A 23,992-nucleotide genomic window follows, 5' to 3' on the forward strand; every position below is an offset into this window, starting at 1 on the left:
TAACGAAATGGCACAACTTCTAGGTATAAATCCCACCAGACGCAGAGTCAACTTCGCAGGAATTGATGGTGTGGTAAAAACATGCCCCATTGCAAAAATTAACCTCTGGTTGCCGGGAGAGCAGCGGATGACCAGGGCGGAAGTGTTAGTGGGTGCCTCGCGTACTAACCTCCTAGGATTTGACGTGCTGCGTGGGCGAATGTGGAAATTCCCAGATGGAACTGTGTGGAGTTTTGCAGGATGCGAAAAAGTAATAGACACAGTGAAATTGAGTCTCTTGGAAACTTCCATGCCTTTACCTCCCTCTAAAATCACTAATGTCCGGCAGTATCCACTGCCTGCAGCTGCACTTGCAGGAGCAGACGGGGTGGTATCAGATTTAGAAAAAAGAGACATCATCAAGAGGACTCACTCACCTTATAATTCACCAGTGTGGCCGGTAAAGAAACCAAACGGGCAATGGCGTTTCACAGTAGATTACCGAAAGTTGAATGCCAACACTGCACCCCTCACTGCCGCAGTTCCAAATATTGCGGAAATTGTGACAATGATACAAGGAGCTGCCCATCCTTGGATGGCTGCCTTAGATGTTAAAGACATGTTTTTTATGATCCCCCTCCTTGAGCAGGACAAAGCGCGGTTTGCATTCACGTGGAAAGGAGTCCAATATACCTTTAACCGACTTCCACAAGGATACAAACATTCCCCCACTATTGCTCATAATGCTTTAGCTAAAGTGCTATCAGAGATTCCTGTTTCACAGGGATGTACGGTATACCAATATATTGATGACATCCTAATAGGGGGAGAGAACCAAGAAAGTGTAAAAGACATGATGGAGAACATCCGAAAAACATTACTTGATTTAGGATTGGAAATTCCAGACTCAAAGTGTCAGGGACCTGCACAGGAAGTTAAATTCCTGGGGGTCTGGTGGATTAAGGGAGCTGCTTCTGTCCCTCAGGATACCCTGGAAAAAATAGAGCATGGACAGAATCCATCCAGCGTGAAGGAGTTACAGCAAGTTCTGGGAACTTTAAGTTATTGGCGTAAACATATCCCTGGCTTTTCCATCATTGCTCGCCCCCTTTATAGTTTGCTCAAAAAGGGTAGATCCTGGGAGTGGACTAAACAACACACTAATGCTCTGCAATTACTAATAAAGGAGCTAAGGTTATTCCAACAGCTTGGTCCTATACATCCAACTGACCCTGTCCACGTAGAATGGGGGTTCAGTGAACATGGTTCCCATTGTAATTTATGGCAGAAAGGACCAGCAGGACCGGAGAGACCATTAGAATTTAGCTCTCACTCCTTCAATGATACTGACAGCAGATATTCAGACCTTGAGAAGGGTTTACTGTCCCTAGTGCGAGCGTTGCAATGAACAGAGCAGATAAGAAGAGAACAGAGTGTGATCATTCGTGGACCTTTTCGCCTCCTAGATGTGGTCCGTAAAGGGACAACACCACCAGCTGGCATTGCCCAGAAACCTACAGTTCGAAAGTGGTATGCTTATTTAGAAGGCATTAATGAAATCATGCCAGTCTCTGAAGGCAGTGTTAAAGTATCCAAGCTGCAAAAGGATATAGATGGTGCCCTATTGTTCCAATCCCCACCAAATAGACCATCTCCGATCCAAGAAGCTCCTCCTTTGAAGGAAGGCAGTGATCTTACAGGAGTGTGGTTTACTGATGCGTCATCTCACCGTGAAAACAATAAGTGGAAATATAAGGCCGTAGCACTGGAAGTAGCAACGGGAGAAAGAGCGATGGAAACAGGGGAGGGTAGTGCACAAGTAGGGGAACTCAGAGCTGTCCTACTAGCTGCACAACATGGAGCCACCTCCATTTACACTGACTCATATGCTGTTTTTAAAGGAGCCACTGAATGGATAGGACACTGGGCAGCCAATGATTGGCAGGTGAACAGAGTCCCGATTTGGGAGACGGACAGTTGGAAGCAACTGTTAGAAATAGGAGAACAGAGAACATTGCACATTGGTTGGGTAAAAGGCCATGATCGTTCAAACTCGATCACTGCTCAATTCAACCAACAGGTAGATAGCCTCACGCGGCTACAGCAAATTGACATTGTAGATGATGGTCGGGAATGGGAACGCTTACTTGAATGGTTACATGTTAAACGTGGCCACACAGGCCGTGCTGACCTGTATCAGGAAGGTCTAGCCCGGGGGTGGCCTGTGTCGGTTAAGCTGTGCGAACAAATAGTAACTGCCTGTTCACAATGTCGCCTACGACTCAGCAAAGATCATCCGAGTAAGGCGCCTCCCTTACACATTCGGGACAAGAAAACGTTGTGGCATTCATGGCAGATTGACTATATTGGGCCCTTGAGATTATCAGGTGGGAAAAGATATGTCCTGGTAGGAGTGGAGATTATCTCCAGCCTCAGTATGGCCAGCAGTTTCAAATCAGCTACCGGGGACAACACAGTGAAAGGCCTAAAAGGGTGGTTCAGCACACTTCCCCTTCCCGAGGAAATCCAAAGTGATAACGGTTCACACTTTACCGCTTCGGTGGTACAAGATTGGGCCAAAGAAGAAGGGATTCGATGGGTATTTCATACTCCCTATTATCCCCAGGCTAATGGCATTGTTGAACGCACCAATGGATTGGTTAAGCGTTTTGCAAAAACTCATGAACCTGGTTGGCATTTGCGATTGGACGATGCCATCTATCAATTAAATAACAGATGGAGTGGAGACGGCTGTCCTAAAATGAAAGCTTTCTGTGTATCTGCCAATATTATCTCTCCAAAGGCTCCCAATGAACCGGGAAAATACCCCAGAAGATTTCACCCTGGGCAACCTGTGCTAGTGAAAATGCCTCAAATTGGGACGGTACCAATGGTGCTAGCTACTCCCAAAAATCTCTATGCATGGGAAGCCAAGGACTGTTCAGGGAAGATACACCGGATCAGCACCCGGTGGATCTCACCTTCTTTTTAACCCCGTCGGTCGAATAAGACCGAGCAGATTTTCTTTTCCTTTGTGTCTTACAGGAACCTTGGATGAGCTACGGATTGGCCTACGCTACCTTTGAGTGTCTCCAGGGAATCCTGACATCGATCCTGGCAATAATACTATTTTTATTATGTATGGCTACCTGGAGGCCCAAATTCTAAAATGATGAATTGGCAGATGGAATTGATGCTATTCAGTTTTACCTTTTTATTCCCTGTTGTTTGTAGTCAGAGAGACCCAGAGTGGCCATGGTCTCAAGCCTTTGTTAAACACAATGCGATGGCAGGTACTAGAAAGGGAGAATTGAGTTTGGCCACTGTAGTTCTACAGGAAAATGAGGTGTTACATGAGTGGACCTGGAATAGTTGGTACCCAGTCCTGAAAGGTAAGGCAGGGGTGGAAGCCCGAGTAGGGTGTAGAATGATCAACGGCTCAAACCATGAGAAGGCCATGAGAATAGAGATATTTCGCCCTCAGAACCCACGCTCAATGACAACAAAGCACTGTGTCACCGACAAGTGGGATTGCTGGTATAATTTTACTCTTGTTGAACCCACTCTTGTAACTTGTCGTTGGCAACAGGATGAAATAGCGCTGCTATTTGAATTCAAGATAGACGTAGCACCTGACCTTTGGGATAATGCATTGTCACGGTACACTGCAAGCACCGGAACACCAGGAAACAAAAGGGGTTTAAATCTCTCCACTCTGGTTATACAAGGAAGTGAAGTATATTCCAGAGATAAATGGAGATGGAATGATTCACTTCAAATGGCTAAAATCGAGGCCACCCTTGGAAAGAGAATACACATTGGTTGCCGATTTATCAATGGGTCTACTCACCACAGGCCAACTTTAATTAAAACCATCTATGTAGACTCTACCAAACCAGACAAATACAACACTGACTGTTACAAAATTATGGAGCCAAATTCAGATTGCTGGCACAATTTCACTTTTATCAAACCTACAATAGTGTATTGTATTTGGGGCTACAGGGGCACAGAATTGTTATTTGAATTTATGATTGACTCAAATACACCTGAACTTGCCGAAATAAATCCAGAACCTACACCCCCACAAACTCTCAAAGGCGTACCTTCTAAGCCCTCCATTAGTCTAACTCCTTACATTTTCAACATTGGCCCTTATGTTATTAAACACACAGGTCAACAACAGATACTGTTTAATCCCACATATTCCCTCAAACGAGTAGAATTGTCAATGCAGATTAAAATCTCTGCGATCAAACACACTTGTTTACCATTCCTAAGTACATCTTATGCAGGATGGTCAGCATGGTTACGCAGACGAACTTTTGCCACTTCACAACGACTGAAGAGGGATGTGACTGGTATCTTAGGAACAGGCCTGGGAGTCTTAAATAGTATAGATGCTGAGATACTTGCCAACAAACTAGTCACAACCACTACTGATCTGGACAAATTAAGACGTCCCCTACAGTCCTCTCTATTAGCATTGGGAAACCACCAATGGCTTTTATCGAATATATTGCCTCAGTGGGAAGAAACGGGTGAAAAAGACCATCAGCTGATCACAGATGCACTTGGTACAACCCAAAACAATGTTTCCTTGGCTCTTAGTTGTATCCAAGCCCAATTGTGGATGCAATCTATGACAGCCGCAATCATAAGGGAAGGTGAAGAAGGCACCTTGCCCACCGAAATTCGAAAAGTAATATGGGATAACGCAATTGAATTTGAGAAAAAATTTCAGTCCTGGTGGTATCTGGTTAACTTCACCTATGATCCCATTGAGAGCAAGGCCACAGCTTTTGTCTTAACAATACGCAATGCTTTGGTATACACCATATACCCAATCATTGCGCTGGGGTTGAATCACCAAGGAGCCATACTCTATCCAATAGAGCACAGAGTGTGGGCACAACAAAATGAGAATAAGTGGCAAACTGTTGATGTTGACGCATGCGTTTCACGAGACCAACAAGGATTCATTTGTGAGAGTAATACCCTGAAAGCACAAGACATTTGTCTTGACACCAACCAGAATGTTTGTCACTTTGAGATACATCCCGATGAAACCCCAGAAACTGTGCTTGTATATATTGGGAAAGGGTGTGTTTGCATGAGGTCTCCCTGTAGTCTTGTATTCATAGATGACATAGTAGTTGATATAAGTAATCACTCAAACCTTTGTGTTTGTAACTTTACTAACATTATCGGATGTGACTTCAATTATTCAGCTCCTGTTACATCTTTTCAATTGCTACAATCTAATTATACATTGATTCGAGATTTGTTGCCTACCCCCATCGGAATGAATCTCTCACTGGTGAAGAAGTTACTACAACACGATGAATTGAAGCGACTGTTGAAAGAGGCCCAAGAAAATGGACAGAGAACTTTGATTACCGTCCATCATGATGTTGAAGAAATACACCGAGTGCTGGAAAGAGTCAAGAGAGACGGAGGACATGGATGGGGAGATACTCTTTTTGGATGGTCACCGACAGTTACAGGACTTTATAACAAGATGCACCATCCTGTTGTTGTTTTACTAATACTCATTGTTTTGTGCTTCGCTTTGACAATTGTTTTGTATGTTAGACTTTGGATTATGATGAAAAGTTTAACTCATTTGATCACTCCACGAGATGTATTTGCACTTGATATCCCTCACCACAATAAAACATGTGATCTTTCCTATCAGTATTGAGTATCGTGGAGCTTGAGTGACTGTAGTCACGGGGTGGATTATGTGGAATAAATACTAAATTGGCTAAAAAATACAAAAGTACAGCATTGTTCACACATTAAGGAAAAGTATAAAATCAAGAGGCTTCTGAGGTAGAAAATAGCCGCAGCTGGCATGAAGGACACAACATCTGTGGTTCCCTGATAAGCTACATGAGGTACGGGACGGGATGCAATTATTCCGTGGCTTTACCTTATGATGTATAGCGGATACAGGAATGGGATGATACCATGAAACAGATAAGCTGCCAATTAGCTGCCCGCTAGATGCTCAGAGCCAACATTTTGTCAAATTTTGATGAAATGCTGTCCTTTGTGCGAACTTTGCTCATTATAATGTCATTATAATACCAAAACACACCTCCATCCCGAAGGCTACCCGCCTCCAAGGTGCGACCACTCCTTCTTAAGTCTGCACCCTGAATTTCTCGTAAACTATACCTTTAATTGTGAAGCGAGAGAAATTTACACCAATCATGATAAAAGTATGTATGACTAAAGTCACTCAAACTCCACCTTGAAGATAACAAATAGTATAAAAATAGCCCGAGAGAGGGGGGATACCCAGGGAAGACACCATCATAAAGAATTACATCACTGACTTCTGGGATCAGTCGACGGGCTGAGCCTCTCTTCCCCCCCATAGGGACGCCTTTGGGTAAGACTTAGATTATACCGAGTGCTTCCTCGGGAAACTTAGAAATTTCTCTAGAGACTCTCTTTTCCTACATTTAAAGCCAGGCTGTATCGTTTATAACTTTGTCGCGCGTTTTGTATATGTAACAATACTTCCGTTTGCACGTGCTTTGCAGACAGTGTATTTATCACCGGCAATCCTAAGAACCTATATATCTGTTGTTTAAATAAACTGCACTTTTTTAAGTAGCTAGTCGTTTTGGTTTCTCACTGAACGCGACCAAAGACTCGAGAGTGGCCGTGCTAGTTCATGAGCACGACTAGACTGAAGGTGCAGTCCACTATTAGTGTATCCAAATCGTAATAGTTTAATACATATTAAACGCGATTGGACTGATAGTGCTGAATTGGGCATCACTCAGAATTTAAACCTAGCCGCACCTAGCCTCCCACCTCGGTGAGGAGTGTTAGAACGCAAGGGGGTTTATCTTCTGCTAAAACCGCTTTGCCCCTTTTCACGCAACACCCTTCACCACCTGCTTCATGATTACCTGGCCAGCAAAGACTCTGTGTGTCTTATGTTAGGAATGATAAGCATATTAGTGCTTTGCCTAATAACTTGTTGACCCCAACTGCCTTTGATATGTTAGACAATAAATAATTGCTTTGTACTATTGAGAGGAATATATTCTACATACAAGAGATTCTCTGGGGATGGTGAAAGGTGGTTGAACAGAGTGACTCAGAGGGAACGATAGTAACAGTGTCTAAATTTCTGAAGAGGTTTTTAGAAAATACATTTTTGAGAACCAGGCTTTTACATATTTCTCAATGTATTCTTACTGGCAAAGATGTTCAAATCAATGACTTCTGTGAGAGTAACTAAACTGTATTTTATGCATTTTAATTGAGTTTTACTGACTTGCAAGCGTGCTGCCTTATTCTCTGACCTCTGAGATGTGTAGGTGTTACAGAATTTAAGAAAACAAAACCAGTTACATTTAATTGCTGAATCAAAGGTGTGAATGCTTGGAAGTGATCTAAAGTGAAACAGATGGGTATTTTTAAATGCTCCCTTTCTGAATTGGGAGTTTGTATTTCTAGCTGCTCACGAGGTTAGTTGAATTTAAACTTACTTTAGAGCTTTGTTAGCACTGTAATTGAAATGTGAGATTGTTATTTCAACTTGAAATGGAAGGCTATATATTCCTGTAATTCTCCTAATTAGAGAACTAAATTAGAATTAGACAACTAAACTGAATTTTGTCAGAACACCCGTACAGTGGAAGCCAATGAATACAAAGGATGTTATTGAATGAAAAGCTAGCACTTTTCTGTGTGTCCTGGTTACAGTTGGGATAGAGTTAATTTTCTTCCAAGTAGCTGCTGTGTTTTGGATTTAGTATGAGAATAATGTTGTTAACACATATTGGTTTAGTTGTTGGCAAGTAATGTTTACACTAATTCAAGGACTTTTTCATCCTGCCATAGAAACTGAGAGGGAGCATATACAGGACAAGCTGGTCAAAGGAATATTCCATACCATAGACGACATGCTCAGTATATAAATGGGGGTTGGCTGGGGGGCAGGAATCCACGATCACTGCTTGGGATAGGCTGGGGAACAGATCCTCGGGTGGTGAAAGCGATTTGTGTTGTATCACTTTATTTTATATATTCTTTTACCATTATTAACATTATTATTTTTTTCTTTTCCATTACTGTTCTATTAAACTGTCTTTATCTCAACCTATGAGGTTTTGGGTTTTTTTCCCCTTCCTTTTATCCCTCTCCTCCCTACCCTATTGGGGGTGGAGGGGTGTGAGCAAGTGGCTGTGTGGTCCTAGTTGACGGCTGGGGTTGAACAATGACACTGTGAAACTGCCTTTTTAAACATAGAGTTTCTCTGTCAACAGAGAAATATATATATATATATATATATATAAACTATTTATGTGGTATAAGACTTTAACCAGGTTTTATCATTTTACAGTATATGAGCCCACATTGGCACAGTACTGTCTTCTCTGACCTCGTTCTAATAACATGACAACCTGGGTGCACAAAGAAATGAAAGTCACAGCACAATAAGCAGTTTTAATTTATGTAAATACAAAACATTGTATGTGTATGTGTATATGTATATATGCATATGTATATATATACACATAGATTTGAAGGGGAAAGGGGATGAAACCAGGCTCTTTAGAGGTAAGCCTGGGGTGTGCCAATGTTCATGGAACAGTATGCTAGTGAGGTCCCTTGGTCTGCTGACTCAGTGAAGGTAGGGGATGGAGATCCATGCAGCAGCAGAGATGTGAGGGTCACTGATGGGTTAGAAACTACAACCATGCCATAGTTTCTAACGCCATACCTGAAACCATAGTTTTCAGGTAGAAATTAGGGCTTCTCACTGCAAAAAGATGGTGGGACCAATAGCACCTGAAGTGCTTCTACACTAATGCATGCAGCATAGGCAATAAACAGGAGAAGCTGGAAGCCATTGTGCAGCAGGAAAAACTGTGACGTAGTTGCCATCACGGAAACGTGGTGGAGTACTGTAATGGATGGCTATAAACTCTTCAGAAGGGATAGACAAGGAAGGAGAGGTGGTGGGGTGGCCCTGTATATTAGAGAGTGTTATGAATGTCTAAAACTTAATGATGGTGACAACAGGGTTGAGTGTTTATGGGTAAGAATTAGGGGGAGGGCCAACAAGGCAGATATCATCATGGGAGTCTGTTATAGATGGCACAACCAGGATGAAGAGGCAGACAAAATATTCTATAAGCAGCTGGGAGAAGTCTCATGATCACTAGCCCTTGTCCTCATGGGGGACTTTAACTTACCAGATATCTGCTGGGAATACAGTACAGCTGAGAGGGAACAGTCCAGGAGGTTCCTGGCATGTGTATCTTCCTGATACAGATATTGAGGGAGCCGACTAGGGAAGGTGTCCTGTTGGACCTGTTGTTTGTGTACAGAGAAGGACTTGTTGGGGATGTGACGGTTGGAGGCCATCTTGGGCATAGTGATCATGAAATGACAGAGTTTTCAATTCTTGCAGAAGCAAGGAGGGGGGTCAGCAGAACTGCCACCATGGACTTCTGGAGAGTGAACTTTGGTCTTTGCAGGAGCCTTATTGACAGAGACCCTTGGGAGGCAGTCCTGAAGGGCAAAGGAGTCCAGCAAGGCTGGATATTTTTCAAAAAGGATGTCTTAAAGGTGCAGGAGCAGGCCATCCCCATGCGCCAAAAAATGAGCCATCAGGAAAAAAGAATTAACCTGGCTTCTAAAGTTAAGGACAATAAAAATGTTTCTATAAATATATTACCAATAAAAGGAGGATTAAGGATAATCTCCATCCTTTATTAGATGGGGGTGGAAACATAGTGACACAAGATGAGGAAAAGGCTGAGGTACTTAATGCCTTCTTTGCCTCAGTCTTTAGTAGTAGGACCAGTTGTTCCCTGAGTACCCAGACCCCTGAGCTAGTACATGGGGTGGGGAGCAGAATGAAGCCCCCATAGTCCAAAGGGAAATCTGAGTGACCTGCTACAGCACTTAGACATCCACAAGTCTATGGGGCCAGATGGGGTCCACCCCAGGATACTGAGAGAGCTGGTGGAAGTGCTCACCAAGCCACTTTCCATCATTTATCATCAGTCCCGGCTAACTGGAGAGGTCCCAGTTGACTGGAGGTTAGCAAATGTGACGCCCATCCACAAGAAGGGCCAGAAGGAGAATCTGCAGAGAATCTGTCAGTCTGACCTTGGTGCCAGGGAAGGTTATGGAACAGATCATCCTGAGTACCATTACAGGGCACATGCAGAACAACCAGGTGATCAGCCCCAGTCAGCATGGGTTCATGAAAGGCAGGTCCTGCTTGAAAACCTGATCTCCTTCTATGACAAGGTGACCCGCTTGATGGATGAGGGAAAGGCTGTGGATGTTGTTTACCTGGATTTTAGTAAAGCCTTTGACACCATTTCCTTCAGCATTCTCCTGGAGAAACTGGCTGCCCATGGCTTGGATAGGCGTACTCTTCGCTGGGTAAAAAACTGACTGGAAGGCTGGGCCCATGGAGTGGTGGTGAATGGAGTTAAATCAGCTGGCAGCTGGTCACAAGTGGTGTTCCCCAGGGCTACTGGGGCCGGTTCTATTTAGTATCTTTATCAGTGATCTTGACAAGGGCATCAAGTGCACCCTCAGTATGTTTGCAGACCACACTAAGATAGGTAGGAGTGTTGATCTGCTTGAGGGTAGGAAGGCTCTACAGAGGGATCTGGAAAGGCTGGATTGATAGGCCAATGGTATGAGATTCAACAAGGCCTAGCACTGGGTCCTGCACTTGGGTCACAAAAACCCCAGGCAGCGCTACAGGCATGGGGAAGAGTGGCTGGAAAGCTGCCCAGCAGAAAAGGGCCTGGGTGTGTTTGTCGACTGATGGGTGAATATGAGCCAGCACTGTGCCCAGATGGCCAAGGCGGCCAACAGCGTCCTGACCTCTATCAGGAATAGTGTGGAAAGTAGGACTGGGGAAGCGATCATCCCCCTGTACTCGGCACTGGTGAGGCTGCACCTTGAATACTGTGTTCAGTTTTGGGCCCCTCTCTACAGGAAAGACATTGAGGTGCTGCAGTGAGTCCAGAGAAGGGCAATGAAGCTGGTGAGGGGTCTGGAGAACAAGTCTTATGAGGAGCGGCTGAGGGAGCTGGGATTGTTTAGTCTGGAGAAAAGGAGGCTGAGGGGAGACCTTATCACTCTCTACAACTACCTGAAAGGAGGTTGTAGGGAGGCAGGGGGTCGGTCTCTTCTCCCAAGTAACAAGCGACAGGACAAGAGGAAATGGCCTCAAGTTATGCTAGGGGAGGGTTAGGATGGATATTAGGAAAAATTTCTTCACAGAAAGGGTTATCAAACATTGGAACAGGTTGCCCAGGGAAGTGGTAGAATCACCATCCCTGGAGGTATTTAAAAGACAGGCAGACGTGGTGCTTAGGGACATGGTTTAGTTGTGGTTTTGTCAGTGTTAGGTTGATGGTTGGACTCAATGATCTTAAAGGTCCCTTCCAACCTAGATGATTCTATGACTCTATAATTCTATGTATAAAGACACATACACATTGTAAGTAAGCATATTAAAGTGTCTTTAAGGAACTGCATACTTTTCTGTGTGGCTGAAATGACAAATGCTCACAATGTTAAGGCAGTTATTGAATAAAAAATACAATAAAATAGCATAGTCTTGCTCATTCAGAATACTGTTGCATATTGCATTTCCCCCTATTATTTCCTTATTTACAGGCTGTAAAAGGGTGAATTGATTCACTCTCCTGATGGCCTTCTGCTACCTCTGCCTACAGTTGCTTGATTCCTGACATTTGTTGAATCTGACAATAGGACAATGAAGTGCAACAAGAAAATATTCTGCAAGTACATAGGCACCAAAAGAGAAGGCAGGGAAAATGTGGGCCCATTGCTAAATGGGGCAGGGGCCCTGGTGATAAAGGATGTAGAAAAGTCCAAGGTACTCAGTGTGTTCTTCATCTTAGTCTTTACTCTAAGACCAGCCTTTAGGAGTCACAGTGTCATTCTGTGACTTTTTGACACTAAATTTAAGTATATACTTCTGCTCCTCCTGCTTTTATGGAAATGAGCAGCTTCTCTGGATGTTGACTGTATGTCCCTATCTTTCCTCCCTCCTCTCCCTTCCTCCCTCCCTCCCTTTTCACTCTCCGTCCCTCTCTTCTTCTTTCTGTACCCACCTGTCCACCCACTTTCCTGCCTTTCTTCCCTCCTTCTTTTTCTTTTCCACATTCACGAAATAATTTCATTATGACCTTTGACCTCCAGTAAATTTACAAAGCATGTTCTGTTTCATGACTAAATATAGTATTTTCCAGAACAGGACTTTTACTTAAGGGCAACTTCATGTTTGCCACTTCTAGTCCCAGAAATCTAAGAGATCATCAGACTTACACAGAGCAGAAAAGGATTTAGCTGAAATTTTAGTCTGTAACATACTTTCTCGCACAATAAAATATGTTCCCTTTTTTGTCTTCTCTGCACAATAGCTGTTCTTGTACCTCAGTTTTGTTATTTCACATCCTTGGTCCACTTCAGGTTTGCAGAGGACCTGTGGGTTATATCGAAGCCAATGGAACTGAAAGGGCCCTTATCTTTTCTTAAGGCTCAACAACACAATAGGCAGAGCATCCCTAACGACTGTTGAACAGACCCTGCTGCCTGTAAATTCAGCTACTCCTAAGTTTTAAACACTGTGACTCCTAAGCAGGCAACTATATTATGAAGCGGCTAACGCTATCTCATTTGATTTCCTTCTGAAACAGCTGTTCCAGCTGTACAGTTACACAAGGTGCAAACTGTGGGCAAAAAGCAGTGCTGCTTTTCAGATTTGACCGCTCTCTTTCTAGGGGAAGTAAGTAAGAAATTACTAACCCAAAATAACAAATTGAAACGTGCCAGATACACAGCTGGGCTCACTCACAAGGGATTTCTGCAGAATACACTTTATTGACACTACCTGGCCATGTGCATTTAGTCAGCTAGTCTTCTCCTATAAAGTTCTTTCTGTCAATATTCTTCTTTTTCATTCTCATAACATTTCTGCAGAGTTCTTAGTTAAAAGGAGGTAAACAAGGTGCTATATAATAAAATGGTCACAGGCCTGAGAAGATGACCTGTAAGGAGAGATTACTTTGTGCTGAACTTGTTTGATTTGTGGAAAAGGAGGCTAAGGGACAATCTAACAGCAGCCTGCAAGTACTTGAAAGACAGTTAAATAGAAAATTGAGGCAAACTCTTCTCAATAGCAGTAGATGAGATAACGAGGTGCAAAGGTCACAATTTGCTGTTTGGGAGGTTCAGGAAACTTTTTCACTGAGAGGTCTGTGCAGCACTGGACGGTTGCCTACAGAGGTACTGGATTCTCCATGCTTGGAGATTTTCGAGACTTGGCTAGAGACAGCAATGGCCACGATCTAATGCTGGTGACTGTTCTACATTGAGCGTGAGGTTGCATGAGATGTTCTGTAGACACTCTTTCTAATCAACACTTCTATGTTTCTGCAATGACACTGAGTGTGATCCCTATTTATAAAGGACTTAGTGGCATTACTCCTCATATATCCTGATGTAACTGAGATGAGAGCAAAAAAAAAAGTACATATCCTCTACTTCAGACAGGGTAATGTCTAATATAGGGCACAATCATGAGGTCCTCAAATAGAAGTAGTTTAGAAGGAGTTATGGGAAGGGTTAATTACTTCCCTATTTTTGACCAAGGAAAAGAAAATAAGCAGCTGGTCTTTATCCCACCTTGGGGTGAAGCTTCAGGGCAATGGATTGATGAATAGTACAGGGACGCAACTAGAAACTGAAACAGATGGCAGGATCTCCTCTCCTCTTTTCTAAGTGAGAAATTAAGGTCCACAACAAAAAAGGTTTGGGCTGGTAGATTGTTGTTGGAAGGCCCTGGCTTGGTCACACATTATTCTGGGGTCTGATACTAGGTTTGAGCTTTCTGGTGCTATTAGAAGCAATGAAAAATAAACTGTATGGCCAGAAAAAGACAAGAAGGACAGAAGAACTGCTAGGCCATAGGTGACCTCTTAAATTTCAGTTTAAAACTGAAATACTAGGAGTGATATAGTGCCCATCCTCTCACAGTCACTGAGAAGTGAGAAAGTTGTCTCAGCTCCCGTGCAACAGGTTGAAAGCAATAGCATGCTGAGGGACTCCATGGAGCCAGTCAGGCTGTGATTAGTCAGCAATTGCTCCATTCTGGCATGGTGAAGACACCCTTGTGGCCATCAACTCAGCCACTTAGTGGGCAATCTCCTCTTTGCTTCCTTGAGATGTGTGCTTCCTGTTTCTGTTGTTTAGAAGTTATTCCCAAAGAAGAAAGAAAATATGGAAAGGACAATCCCATTTTATCCTAAAATTTAGACTGAAATAAAGCTGGCATTAAAGCTGTTGAACAGGACAGTAGGTAGCAGGATTCTGTGGAATCAGAGGTGGGAGCAACTAGTTTCATCATTCACCCCCTTTAGCTGTTCATCACCTCATCTGTAAGCGGAATAAACTTTTTTGCAAACTTGGAAAGGCTGAGGTGAAATCTTATCAAAAGATTAGGCTGAATGCCTTTTTATCTTTATGTATTTCTCTGCTTTGTCTGTACCAGTAAGGGCACAAGCCTTCATCTTTCGCAATTAGGCTCAGGCTGAAGCTCTGGAAGGCAAGTGAGTCAGTCTTGCTAAGCTCACTTTCAGCATGGAGGTAGAACAACTATAAAGGTAGTCATCTACTCTTCTCTGAAGAATTTGGTGCTTTTCACAGACTGAGCTTGGAAAAAAGAGTTATTACTTCTGTACAAAGTGCTCATTAGCATGGAACCTCACTTTTAGCATTGCCACAATGACACAATATGATCTGGCCCATGATGTCACCAAGATGAACCATGCCCTTTCTAAAAAACACCAGTCTTCTTGACACTAAAATGCTGTTCACTAGAACAACCCTATGCTGGCAGAGGATAAGATATCTTTATTTTGAAACTCTGCTTTGAGTGGTTGCTGTTATTCTTTGTTTAAGCATAAATATTTTTTGATCCTATTTATATTATTAATGCCAACCAAAAGTTATTTCTTCAATGGGGCCAAAATATTATGGTCAATGTCTTGAATTTTTAGTATTAAATTTGAGAATGGAATGTAATGTATTTAACTACACTGAGATCTTCAGCTGAGCTAAATTAATGTTCTGCACAGCTGAAGTTCGTAGGAGAAGATGGCTCAGAGTCATATTTTTGCTCCCCACTCCTGAGTTGGCTAGAAACCAAAAAAGCCTCCATGACTATATTAGAACTGCCTTGTTACTAGCCTAATTAGTCCTAGTAGGAGCATTGTACAGGATCAAAATATGGTGAAGTGGAATACTCCCTGCTTTAACTCAGACCTGCTTCTATAGCCCTTGGGGATTTGACTACACACACAGTGAAAGATTCTTCACTGACATCATGGGTCAGCTTTCTGACTGCCTTGTCAGCAGTGCAAAGCATCTAGAGCATATGGGCACTAGTCTGGTCTCTGTAGCTCACCTATACTACTCGCACACACCAGCTACCACAACTTTTCCCGTTCAAAGTTGTGACCTAGGCATGTGGCACACCACTTAGTGAGGCTGAAAGGTATGTCATAAACTGTGTCTTCAGCTACCTAACTGACACCATGCCAGATCTGTCATGACTTCTGTTAGTGCAAGAAGTACACGACATAGCAGCGCTATTTCTCTCTTGGGTAAACATCACCCACTCATTAATGTTCATTCATATACGGTGTTCTAAGCAATTTAATAACATCAAATAATACTATTCTATGGCACCTTTCACCAGTAAATCACAGAATTCAACAGTATGAATGGGAAAACTCAGAGGGATTAAATTATATCTCCAAGATCATCCAGTGTAATAGCCAGGAACAAAACATATGTTTACTGAATAAATTCAGTCCACCATTCTCTGTTAAGCACGCTCTTGTTCTGCTTCTGTTCATTTGTACTTTGATAACTTAGGAGGAGAAAACCCTCTTCCTACTCATGACTCATGACCTACTCATGACAAACAGAAGCTCATGATTTCAACAGATTGTATAATCTCTTCTCCCCTCAGCAGTGGTATGGCTGGATTTCAAACAGATAGGACATTGTAATCTTCCCACTTCTGATAACAGAGCATTTACTTTCACAGACCTGGATCTCATGGTACTGCACCAGTTATATTCATCTGTATGGGGAAGCATGTCTATTATGACTGTTACCCTAAATCTTCAAAAGATTTTTTTTTTCTCACCAAAACCCAGCTTTGTATAATTCAGGGAGGACTCCATTTTACTACCATTAATAAATTACCTAATGTCTCAATTCTTAGCAGTGAAACAGGCATCTTTTCTCTCTACAGACACTGCGAAATCTTCAGCGTAAGAATAGACTTTTATGAAGTTACTATGCACTCGCATTGCACAAAACCAGCCCAGTTTCAGGTTCTAGAATTGTTTCAGTCAGCGGCTAACCTGTTTTGTGTAGATGTATACATCTGTTGGATGTGCGCATAGACCCAGCCACTTTGTGCTATTCCCTTCACATGGCATAGGTTCACAAGATAAATTAAGGCACACTTCTGAAATGTCGCTTCTTTCAATTTGTTTCCTATCACTGATATCAGGCCTACTATTAATATGGCTTCCATTTAATACATTTAAAATAAAAAGACTCAGAAACCAAAAAATACAGTAGGTCAGTACCATGAATTTGCAGAATCTTTGTGCATATGTTCTGCAAAGAAAAAATTCTCTTTCACTTTGTTTTCTGTCTGAGTGCCTTTAACTATTTGCAGAGAACACAATTCTGGATCTGTTATTTATGCAAAGAGTCCTGTTATATTTAGACAAGTCTTCTTTCATGACTTACATACAGAGGATCTTTGTTGTATCTTGAGGAGAGGTTCTACAGCTTTTGTTCCAATGGAACTTCTCTTGCAGTTCATGGGATGGCCAAGGGGAATAAAGATTTTCTGAATCTTTTTTTCCCTGCGCACTCCAAACAAGGATCTGAAACCATTCTAGCAAGCTCCTATTAGTGGGACCCCTATGGCTTTCATCAAGCTTCTAAATAGAAAAGACTTATGGTTTTATTCCCCTTGACTTTTATTTTTTATACCAAGCCCTGTGTACTCTCAGGCTGCCTATAAACACATACAAAAAACCACCGGTTCCACTTAAACTCTGGCAGACAGACTGATATCAGGCTGTTATCAGTACAACAAAATTACAAAACTATTCTGAGCCTGATCCAAGATCCAACAGCACCTGTGGCAACACTTCCATTCACTTAACTATATCTTGTATCAAGATATAAGGCTATGGGGATACTGGTAATGTAAATATCTGTACAATCTGGTACGATGGGAGCATGCTTCTGTTAAGTTTCCTGGTAACACAAGGTGTCCTCCTTGACGGGAAAGTAATGCTAGTGAGCTATTGCTTTTCTTCTCTCTTGTATTCTTGTTTGAGGAAACACTGAGCATTGTCTTACTGTAGCTTTGGTTTTCCCTTGTCTGTATTTGTTGTAATCATTTCTTTAAGTTCTTTAGGCTAATGAGCTAGCACTATGTTCATCAGAGGGTAGTTAAGGGAATAAAAAGTGTCTCATGCAGTGTCTGTTCTTTGTCTTAATGTATTTTTTTAAACTGCCTTACTGCTGGAACAGAATACTTGCCATATTTGACCAAAAGTTCGAGTAATGCTCTTAGTTGTTGTAGATTTAAAAAAAATAATAAAAATTTTACTATGAAGTTGTAACAGGAGTAATTGGCTTGAATCAATCTGATTAAGAACGAGAAGGTTTTTGGAGGGATTTGGAAGTGGGACATTTTGACCATTTATTAAATGTTTTAACTCTTCATTTCTCATTATAGCAAACATTTTTTACATCACGCCTATCACCATGGCATTCAGAAACTTAGTAAGTATCAAATCATGCTTATTACTAATACCCCATTGGTTTCAAATGAAGCAAATTCATATCAATTCCTAATTTTCTCTCATACAGTGATAAGTCCAAAAGTGAGATGCTTTGTCCTGTATTCCTTCTGCCACAGAACCTTTGCTAACTTCAGGAGAAAGTTAGAGAAATACAAATTTGAAGGTCAAACTGGGATCATATGACTTCGCTAAATATAGATGTAAAAACTGACAAGTGAAAGATCTTCAAAGGTCTTGGCATATTTTGCTTGGCACACTTCTGTGTCTTAACATCACAAGTATGAAAATTAATAAAATAGAAAATATCTTGGCAGGTGTTACGATGTATCTCTTCTGATTTTTTTTAAAGTACAAGCACAACAGGATATGCCTAATCTGCAATATTTTCACTCTCATTTCACAAGTCTGTCACTGATGGATACTCTGAGGAGAGGAAGCACGGCATTTTAATATTCTCCTAACCTGTATGCAGCATTGGAATGAAATTGTCCTTGTTAAGAAAGTCTTCTCCATAAAATGACATTGCAGTGTATGCAGCATTGCACAAGCAGAAAGACAAAGGCAGTTAATCAACAAAAATGTACTAATAGTGAACTAAAATACAAAAGGAATATTTAAAGAGTTCCTCTACCCTATTTTCCCTGTCTAAAGAGAACATCCATTGAAAAATGGCTTTGAAAGGAACTGGCTGTGCTCGTACATTTCTCCTTGCAATGCTGCCCAGGATCCAGGGACCTTTAATGCAATATGTGCTGTCAGTACTGTGACAGTTTACAGATGTGCAGCCAGACTTCTTGCTATTTATAGATGCCTCTTCTGCAAACAGTACTCCATAGGGTTGTAACACAGTAGCAGCAGACATGTTCTTTGATTTAGTGCTTACATTACATTCATTTAAGAAAATTCTGCTCTTCACCTGGCATGGCAAAGGAGGCATACTTATGAAGATTAAGCAGAGCGCCCGCTATTAGGAAGAGAAAAGTGGAATTCATGACGGAGCAGGACACCTAGTGGGTAGACTATCTTAAAGGAGGAGATGTTTAAAAAATAAAGGGGGGGATAGTCATGTGCTCACTCACAACGAAGTAGTGCTTTTGTTCTTTATTTCCTCTGCAGGGCAACTGGGGAGGAGGGTCAGTGCTGCCTGGGCAAAGCTGTTGAAGTTGGTTGGGGTTCAATGTCCTCGAGGGTCTGTACGTGTCTGTGCTGCATGTCGCTTACCCATGCGTTAAAGAGTTCTGTCAGAGTGCAAGGCACGGTCTATTAATAGAAACAGGGAGTTCGGCATACTCTTGCACCTTAGCCTGTCTCCTTCTCACGTGCTCACAGAGAAGCTCGGATTGCCTCCTGCATCCTTATGCTTTTCCAGATCTGAGACTTCACACACATCCCTAGAGAAGTCTCAGTGGGGTCAAGACAGCCCTAGACAAGTAGAAAAGGGCTGCTCAGCCCCAATGTTGCTGAGATGGGAAAGGCTGAGGAAACCGAAGGTAATGCGGCGGGGGAGGGGTGGGGGGGGGGAGGGGAATTTCTTGCAGAAAACCTGAGAGCTCGCAGGGTACCCTCTCGGCCCGAAGGCAATGCAAAGCTATTCTCGGCATTGCTCAGGCCAGCCGGGCGCAAGGGGGAATGCACCTCCCGCCCTCCGCCACCGCCTCGGGAGGCTCCGCATGCCAATATCCAGGATTCTGCAGAGACACGGATACTCCGAAGTCCCCCAAACAATCCTAGCAAAGGCTCCGCGGCGTTCTGCCTGGCGAAGAGCACTCAGAGCTGGCCAAAGTACTGTCGCAAGAGACCTTCTCTGTCCCTTTCAGCCTCCTCAAACACGCAAATAACCGTCCCCCTTCCTTGCCGCCGCACCAACCTTCATCTCCCTCCCAGTTCCCCGTAACCCGCACGGAGCCTCACCCCCGCCCGGCCCACCCAACTTCTCGGGGAACCAGCCGTAAAGCGGCGGCTTCCGGGAAGCAGCCCGAGCGACAGGAGGGTTCAGCGGGGTGCCAAGTTCTCTGCCTAGGCGGAACGGGGGCGAGGGGGGGGAGCATGCAGGAAATCATGGCAGCAACGGAGACAGGGGCTAGCCGAAGGAGCCTGGAAAGTTTACCTGCCCTTACTGCTGCTTCTGCTAAGGGATCTGTGCTCGGGGCTGGGGGAGCTCGGGCGCCGGGCTCTTCCTCGCATCCTTACCTCGGTGCTGTCGGCAGCGTTCTCCGCCATTTTCCTCCTCAGGAGCAGGCAGCGGGAGGAGTGTTTCATTCCCATAAGAGCTAGCCAGGGGGTTGGGGCTTGGAGGCTGGTGTTTTGTTTTGTGTTTTCAAAGATCTCTAAACACGGGTGTGCGCCAAAGAATAGGGAGAAAAATTATATGGAAAATGGCAATAAATCAGTCAGCTTTGTCCTTTCTGCGTCGTCCACGGGAATGTTTGTCTGCTCTTAGCATCGGGAGCTCCTCGGGCACTTTCAAGTCCTCCTCTTTCTCCCCTCTTCTCCACCTCCAGCGAGCTCTTGGGATGGGCAGAGAGAGGCAGCACACACTCTTCAGGTTAAACTAAAAGGCTGTCGGGCTGTGAGTCCTCCCCTTCTGAGAAAACAGTCGGGCTAAACAGGAGAGAAGCACCAAATAAGCTGAACTTGGGCGTGCAGTGACCAGCTGGGCATCTTTGTGTCCTGTGGCTACTCTTCCAGAGGCAGAGGGAGCCAGAGACAAAGCAACAGGACAAGGAAATCATAGCCCTTTATTTTCCTTCTTTGGGCTTCTTTCTTTCTCTCGAGGTCCCAGGAAACTTCCTTTAAAGATGGTCACAGAATTTGCTACCCTCTTTCTATGAATGTCTTCTGAAATAGTAATCCCTTCTCCCTCTCCCTTCCCTTCCCTTATCCTATCACTTCTGCTCTTGGGCAGAGCTTGGTGCCCTTTTCTGGGAATTACATTCACGTGTCTTTTGTAGAAAAAACCCCACATTCTACCAAGCTCCCCCCACCCCTCGCCTACACCCTCTAACACACAAGCACGCATTCACATGGACACACACACACGTTGTCTCCCTTTCACACAACATGCACAGTTTCTTTTCTTCCCCATCCCTCCTCTTCTTTGGAATCAGCAACGCTTTTCTTTGAAAGGACTCTCGGCAAGGTTCTTAGAGGGCAACTGAAGAAGCCTGCTCCAGCTTCTTTCCTCCGAGTTAAGTAGCAAACCTGCTTTCTTAATATATCTTCTCGTGCGTGTGCTCCCAGCTTCTGTTTTAGGTGAAGTTTTTCAGCAGGATCCACACTCCATCAGATAGCCATGAACTGTAGAAGTACAGTCCCCATCCGGCTGCAGCTCCTGCTGAAAAAGCTGGGGGAGGAAGGGGCGGAGGGAAAGGTCTTGCTAGGGAGGGAAAGGGCTAAAGGTTCTTGAACTTCTTTTTAGCATTTTCCTAATGACGTATTCCACTGTGGGAGTGCATTGCCACCTTCCCCACACGTTTATCATGCTTTCACTCCTCCGTGCGCTTTCTAGTTCTGAGTTGTCAGCTGGGTGGATTAGGTTTACCTCACTTGTGTTGCTGTGGGTAAGGGCGGGAGAGGGGGCGTATTATATAATTAATCCTTCCAACTTCACTTTCCGCAGCTCCATCTCCAGCCCACTGTTCTCACGTTTCTGTTTTGTTTTTATACGGAGGAGGTGAGAAAATAATGCTGGTGTGTGGGTGTGTGTTCGAAGGATTTCAAGGACCAGAACAGGACTGCTGCTCTCTGAACAGTTTGAAATTGTTTCCTCTGGGGGTGCTAATGGAGACCTGAAGAAGACGTTTGAAAGATTACTTTCAATGCATATTTTAAGCACATAGCCAGCTCACATGCTAGATCCGTAACAGATTATGATAGATCTGGGGTTTTGAATTTTTGTCCCCTGCTGTCTATTTTAATATGTTTTAATTAGACTTTATCCTCAGATGACCTCTGGAATGCAGACATACCATGAAGTACTGCCAAAACAACAGTAGGTCCCTGGGCACACAGGAGGCTGAAATATTCCTGAGGGTCAGGGAATGGAGATAGAGAATGCAAATTAAAGAGCAGAGAGCAAAATTATTCTCCTACTCCATGGGGATCAGGAGGTGAGGCCAAGAAAATTAAATTAAGCAAATTTCTCCGTTTTACTTGAATGACACTGACAAATTCTTGTTCAGACACGGATCAGTAGATATGCAATAAATTTCAGGGATTTCTAATAAATCACATAAAAGTAAGCAACACAGGGAAGTGGAAGATGTGTGGTATGCTGAAATGTCAAGTGACAATGACTGTGTGCCATGTAGGGCACAATGGTACCATATGAAAAGGTTTCAGAATATGAGAGTATGTTATAGACACACGTGCCTTACAGCTTGAGACTGGAATTCTGTGAGATACTTTGCAGAGCCATTTGATCATTCAATTTTTCACAAGCCTCTGATTTCCTGCTATTCCTTTCAGCTAACATTTATTCTAACACCTCAAGTTCTTTCATTAGCTCCGCACCACTATTTTTTTCAATAATCATCCACACCTCCCTTGTTTATAAAGTATAGTTTTATTTCACACCTTCTAGGCAGGAGACTCAAATAATGACAGAAGTAGAAGCGGACCATGCCCTCTTTTCTTTGGGACATTAATAGAGCTCTAGAAGCTCTTAAAGCCCTTCAAACATGAAAACCCTTATAGACATTGCCTATATAAGCTATTTTAGAGTGTTCCAAAGCTACCCTCACAGTCTTGGGCTATGGAATTCTTTCTCATTAAGTACTTCAATTTCTAGGTAGACGGATAAGGAAAAAAATAATCTGCAAATAAAAATCTAATGTCTCTGCAAACTTTGTCAGAATCTTTTTCTCTGCTATGTTGTATCTGGTCATTAGTGAGTGCATGAAGTTTTAGTCAGCATACATTTGGGCTAACCTACATAGTTTTAGTGTGTCTTCTCTATTTTCAGGTGATACACACAGCTAAACTTAACCTGATTAAATCTTTTAAAATAAACCAGTGTTCTATGCAGTGAAAAAGAATTAGATTTTTCAAAACTACTCCAGGACATATTTTTCAGTTTGCTCTGACAGCTGGGTCTGTATTTCTGGTACATCTCAATCACTCTTTAGTCAGCTAAATGAGGCATCAGATTTTCAAAAGCACTCAGCAACTGGCAAAACTGGCAGTCAGAGATTTAATATATCCTTCTTCTTCTTCAGATACTGCATGACTTGCCCTGGCACCTGTTTTATCCTCTTCCACCTATTTGTCAACACAGATGACACCTGACTGCTCATCCTTCAGTGTGTTGCTGGTGCTTTACAGATACCAGGAAAACCTTCCAGTATCGTGGTTTCCAGCATAAGGATGAATGTCTTGGTCCTGAACTCCTTTGGAAATCTGTCAGATGGTTGGTGTGCTTACTCCTCCTTTTATGTTCTATATGTGATTGAGGAAACTGCTTCGAAAACACACACCGTTTGCTCTGATCTGTTTTATCCCAAAGGAACTATTTTTAATCAGTCATGGGTAGAAGTTATTCCTTGCAAGAATACTTTAGCAATATCAGTTAAGAGGCTGAAAGCGGTGTGTTTACACACAGATACTTTGCCAGTCCTTCAGTTCGAATACGGGCCTCAGTGCAAGTTCCTGTTTATACTGAAATTCACAGGAACACTGAACCTGAGGAATATGAGCTTTCATACTCTTCAGAGGATAAATTCTGCCCTCAGACAGCGGAATACAGATCCTGCTGACATCTGTGATTATGTAGAGGTGAGAGTTGACTATTGCAACTGAGCTTGGGAACATATTTCTGATCTCGTTTTGTTAGATCTCAAGAAAAAGAGTACTCTCATGAAGAAAATGTCATGGTAGTAAAAGTGCATTTATAACAAAGTCAGGAGATGTCAAAAGTATCTTCTGAATTTAAATATAAAATGGATAAGTACATGTGAAGGTCACAAAGTGTTACAAATGGAGTGGAGTGGTGCTGAAGAGAAAATGGAAAGGGAAGATTTTGTTACTTCAGATTTCCAATAATAGCAGCTGTGGTTGAGGCTGCTTGGCTGCCTGCT

At 42.9% G+C, this 23,992-nt stretch overlaps 1 protein-coding gene across 3 annotated transcripts in view; it reads right to left on the reverse strand.

Annotated features, from left to right (window-relative positions):
• Positions 1-21,213, reverse strand: part of PRMT8 (protein arginine methyltransferase 8) — a 90,727-nt gene extending 69,514 nt beyond the window's left edge. Inside the window, exons 1-2 of one of the 3 annotated variants that reach the window (XM_063321940.1) lie at positions 21,120-21,213; positions 20,109-20,519 (exon numbers count right to left, since the gene is read on the reverse strand). In XM_063321940.1, coding sequence (XP_063178010.1) covers positions 20,109-20,183 — 75 coding nt within the window. In that variant the 5' untranslated portion in view covers positions 20,184-20,519; positions 21,120-21,213. Of the gene's footprint in view, positions 1-20,025; positions 20,877-21,119 lie in introns of those variants that run through there. The other 2 variants (XM_063321942.1, XM_063321941.1) reach the window with 2 other exon arrangements.
• Between the last annotated feature and the right edge of the window lie 2,779 nt (positions 21,214-23,992).

This window comes from Chroicocephalus ridibundus, unplaced genomic scaffold (genome assembly GCF_963924245.1).
Source record: "Chroicocephalus ridibundus unplaced genomic scaffold, bChrRid1.1 SCAFFOLD_37, whole genome shotgun sequence".
NCBI lineage: Eukaryota > Metazoa > Chordata > Aves > Charadriiformes > Laridae > Chroicocephalus > Chroicocephalus ridibundus.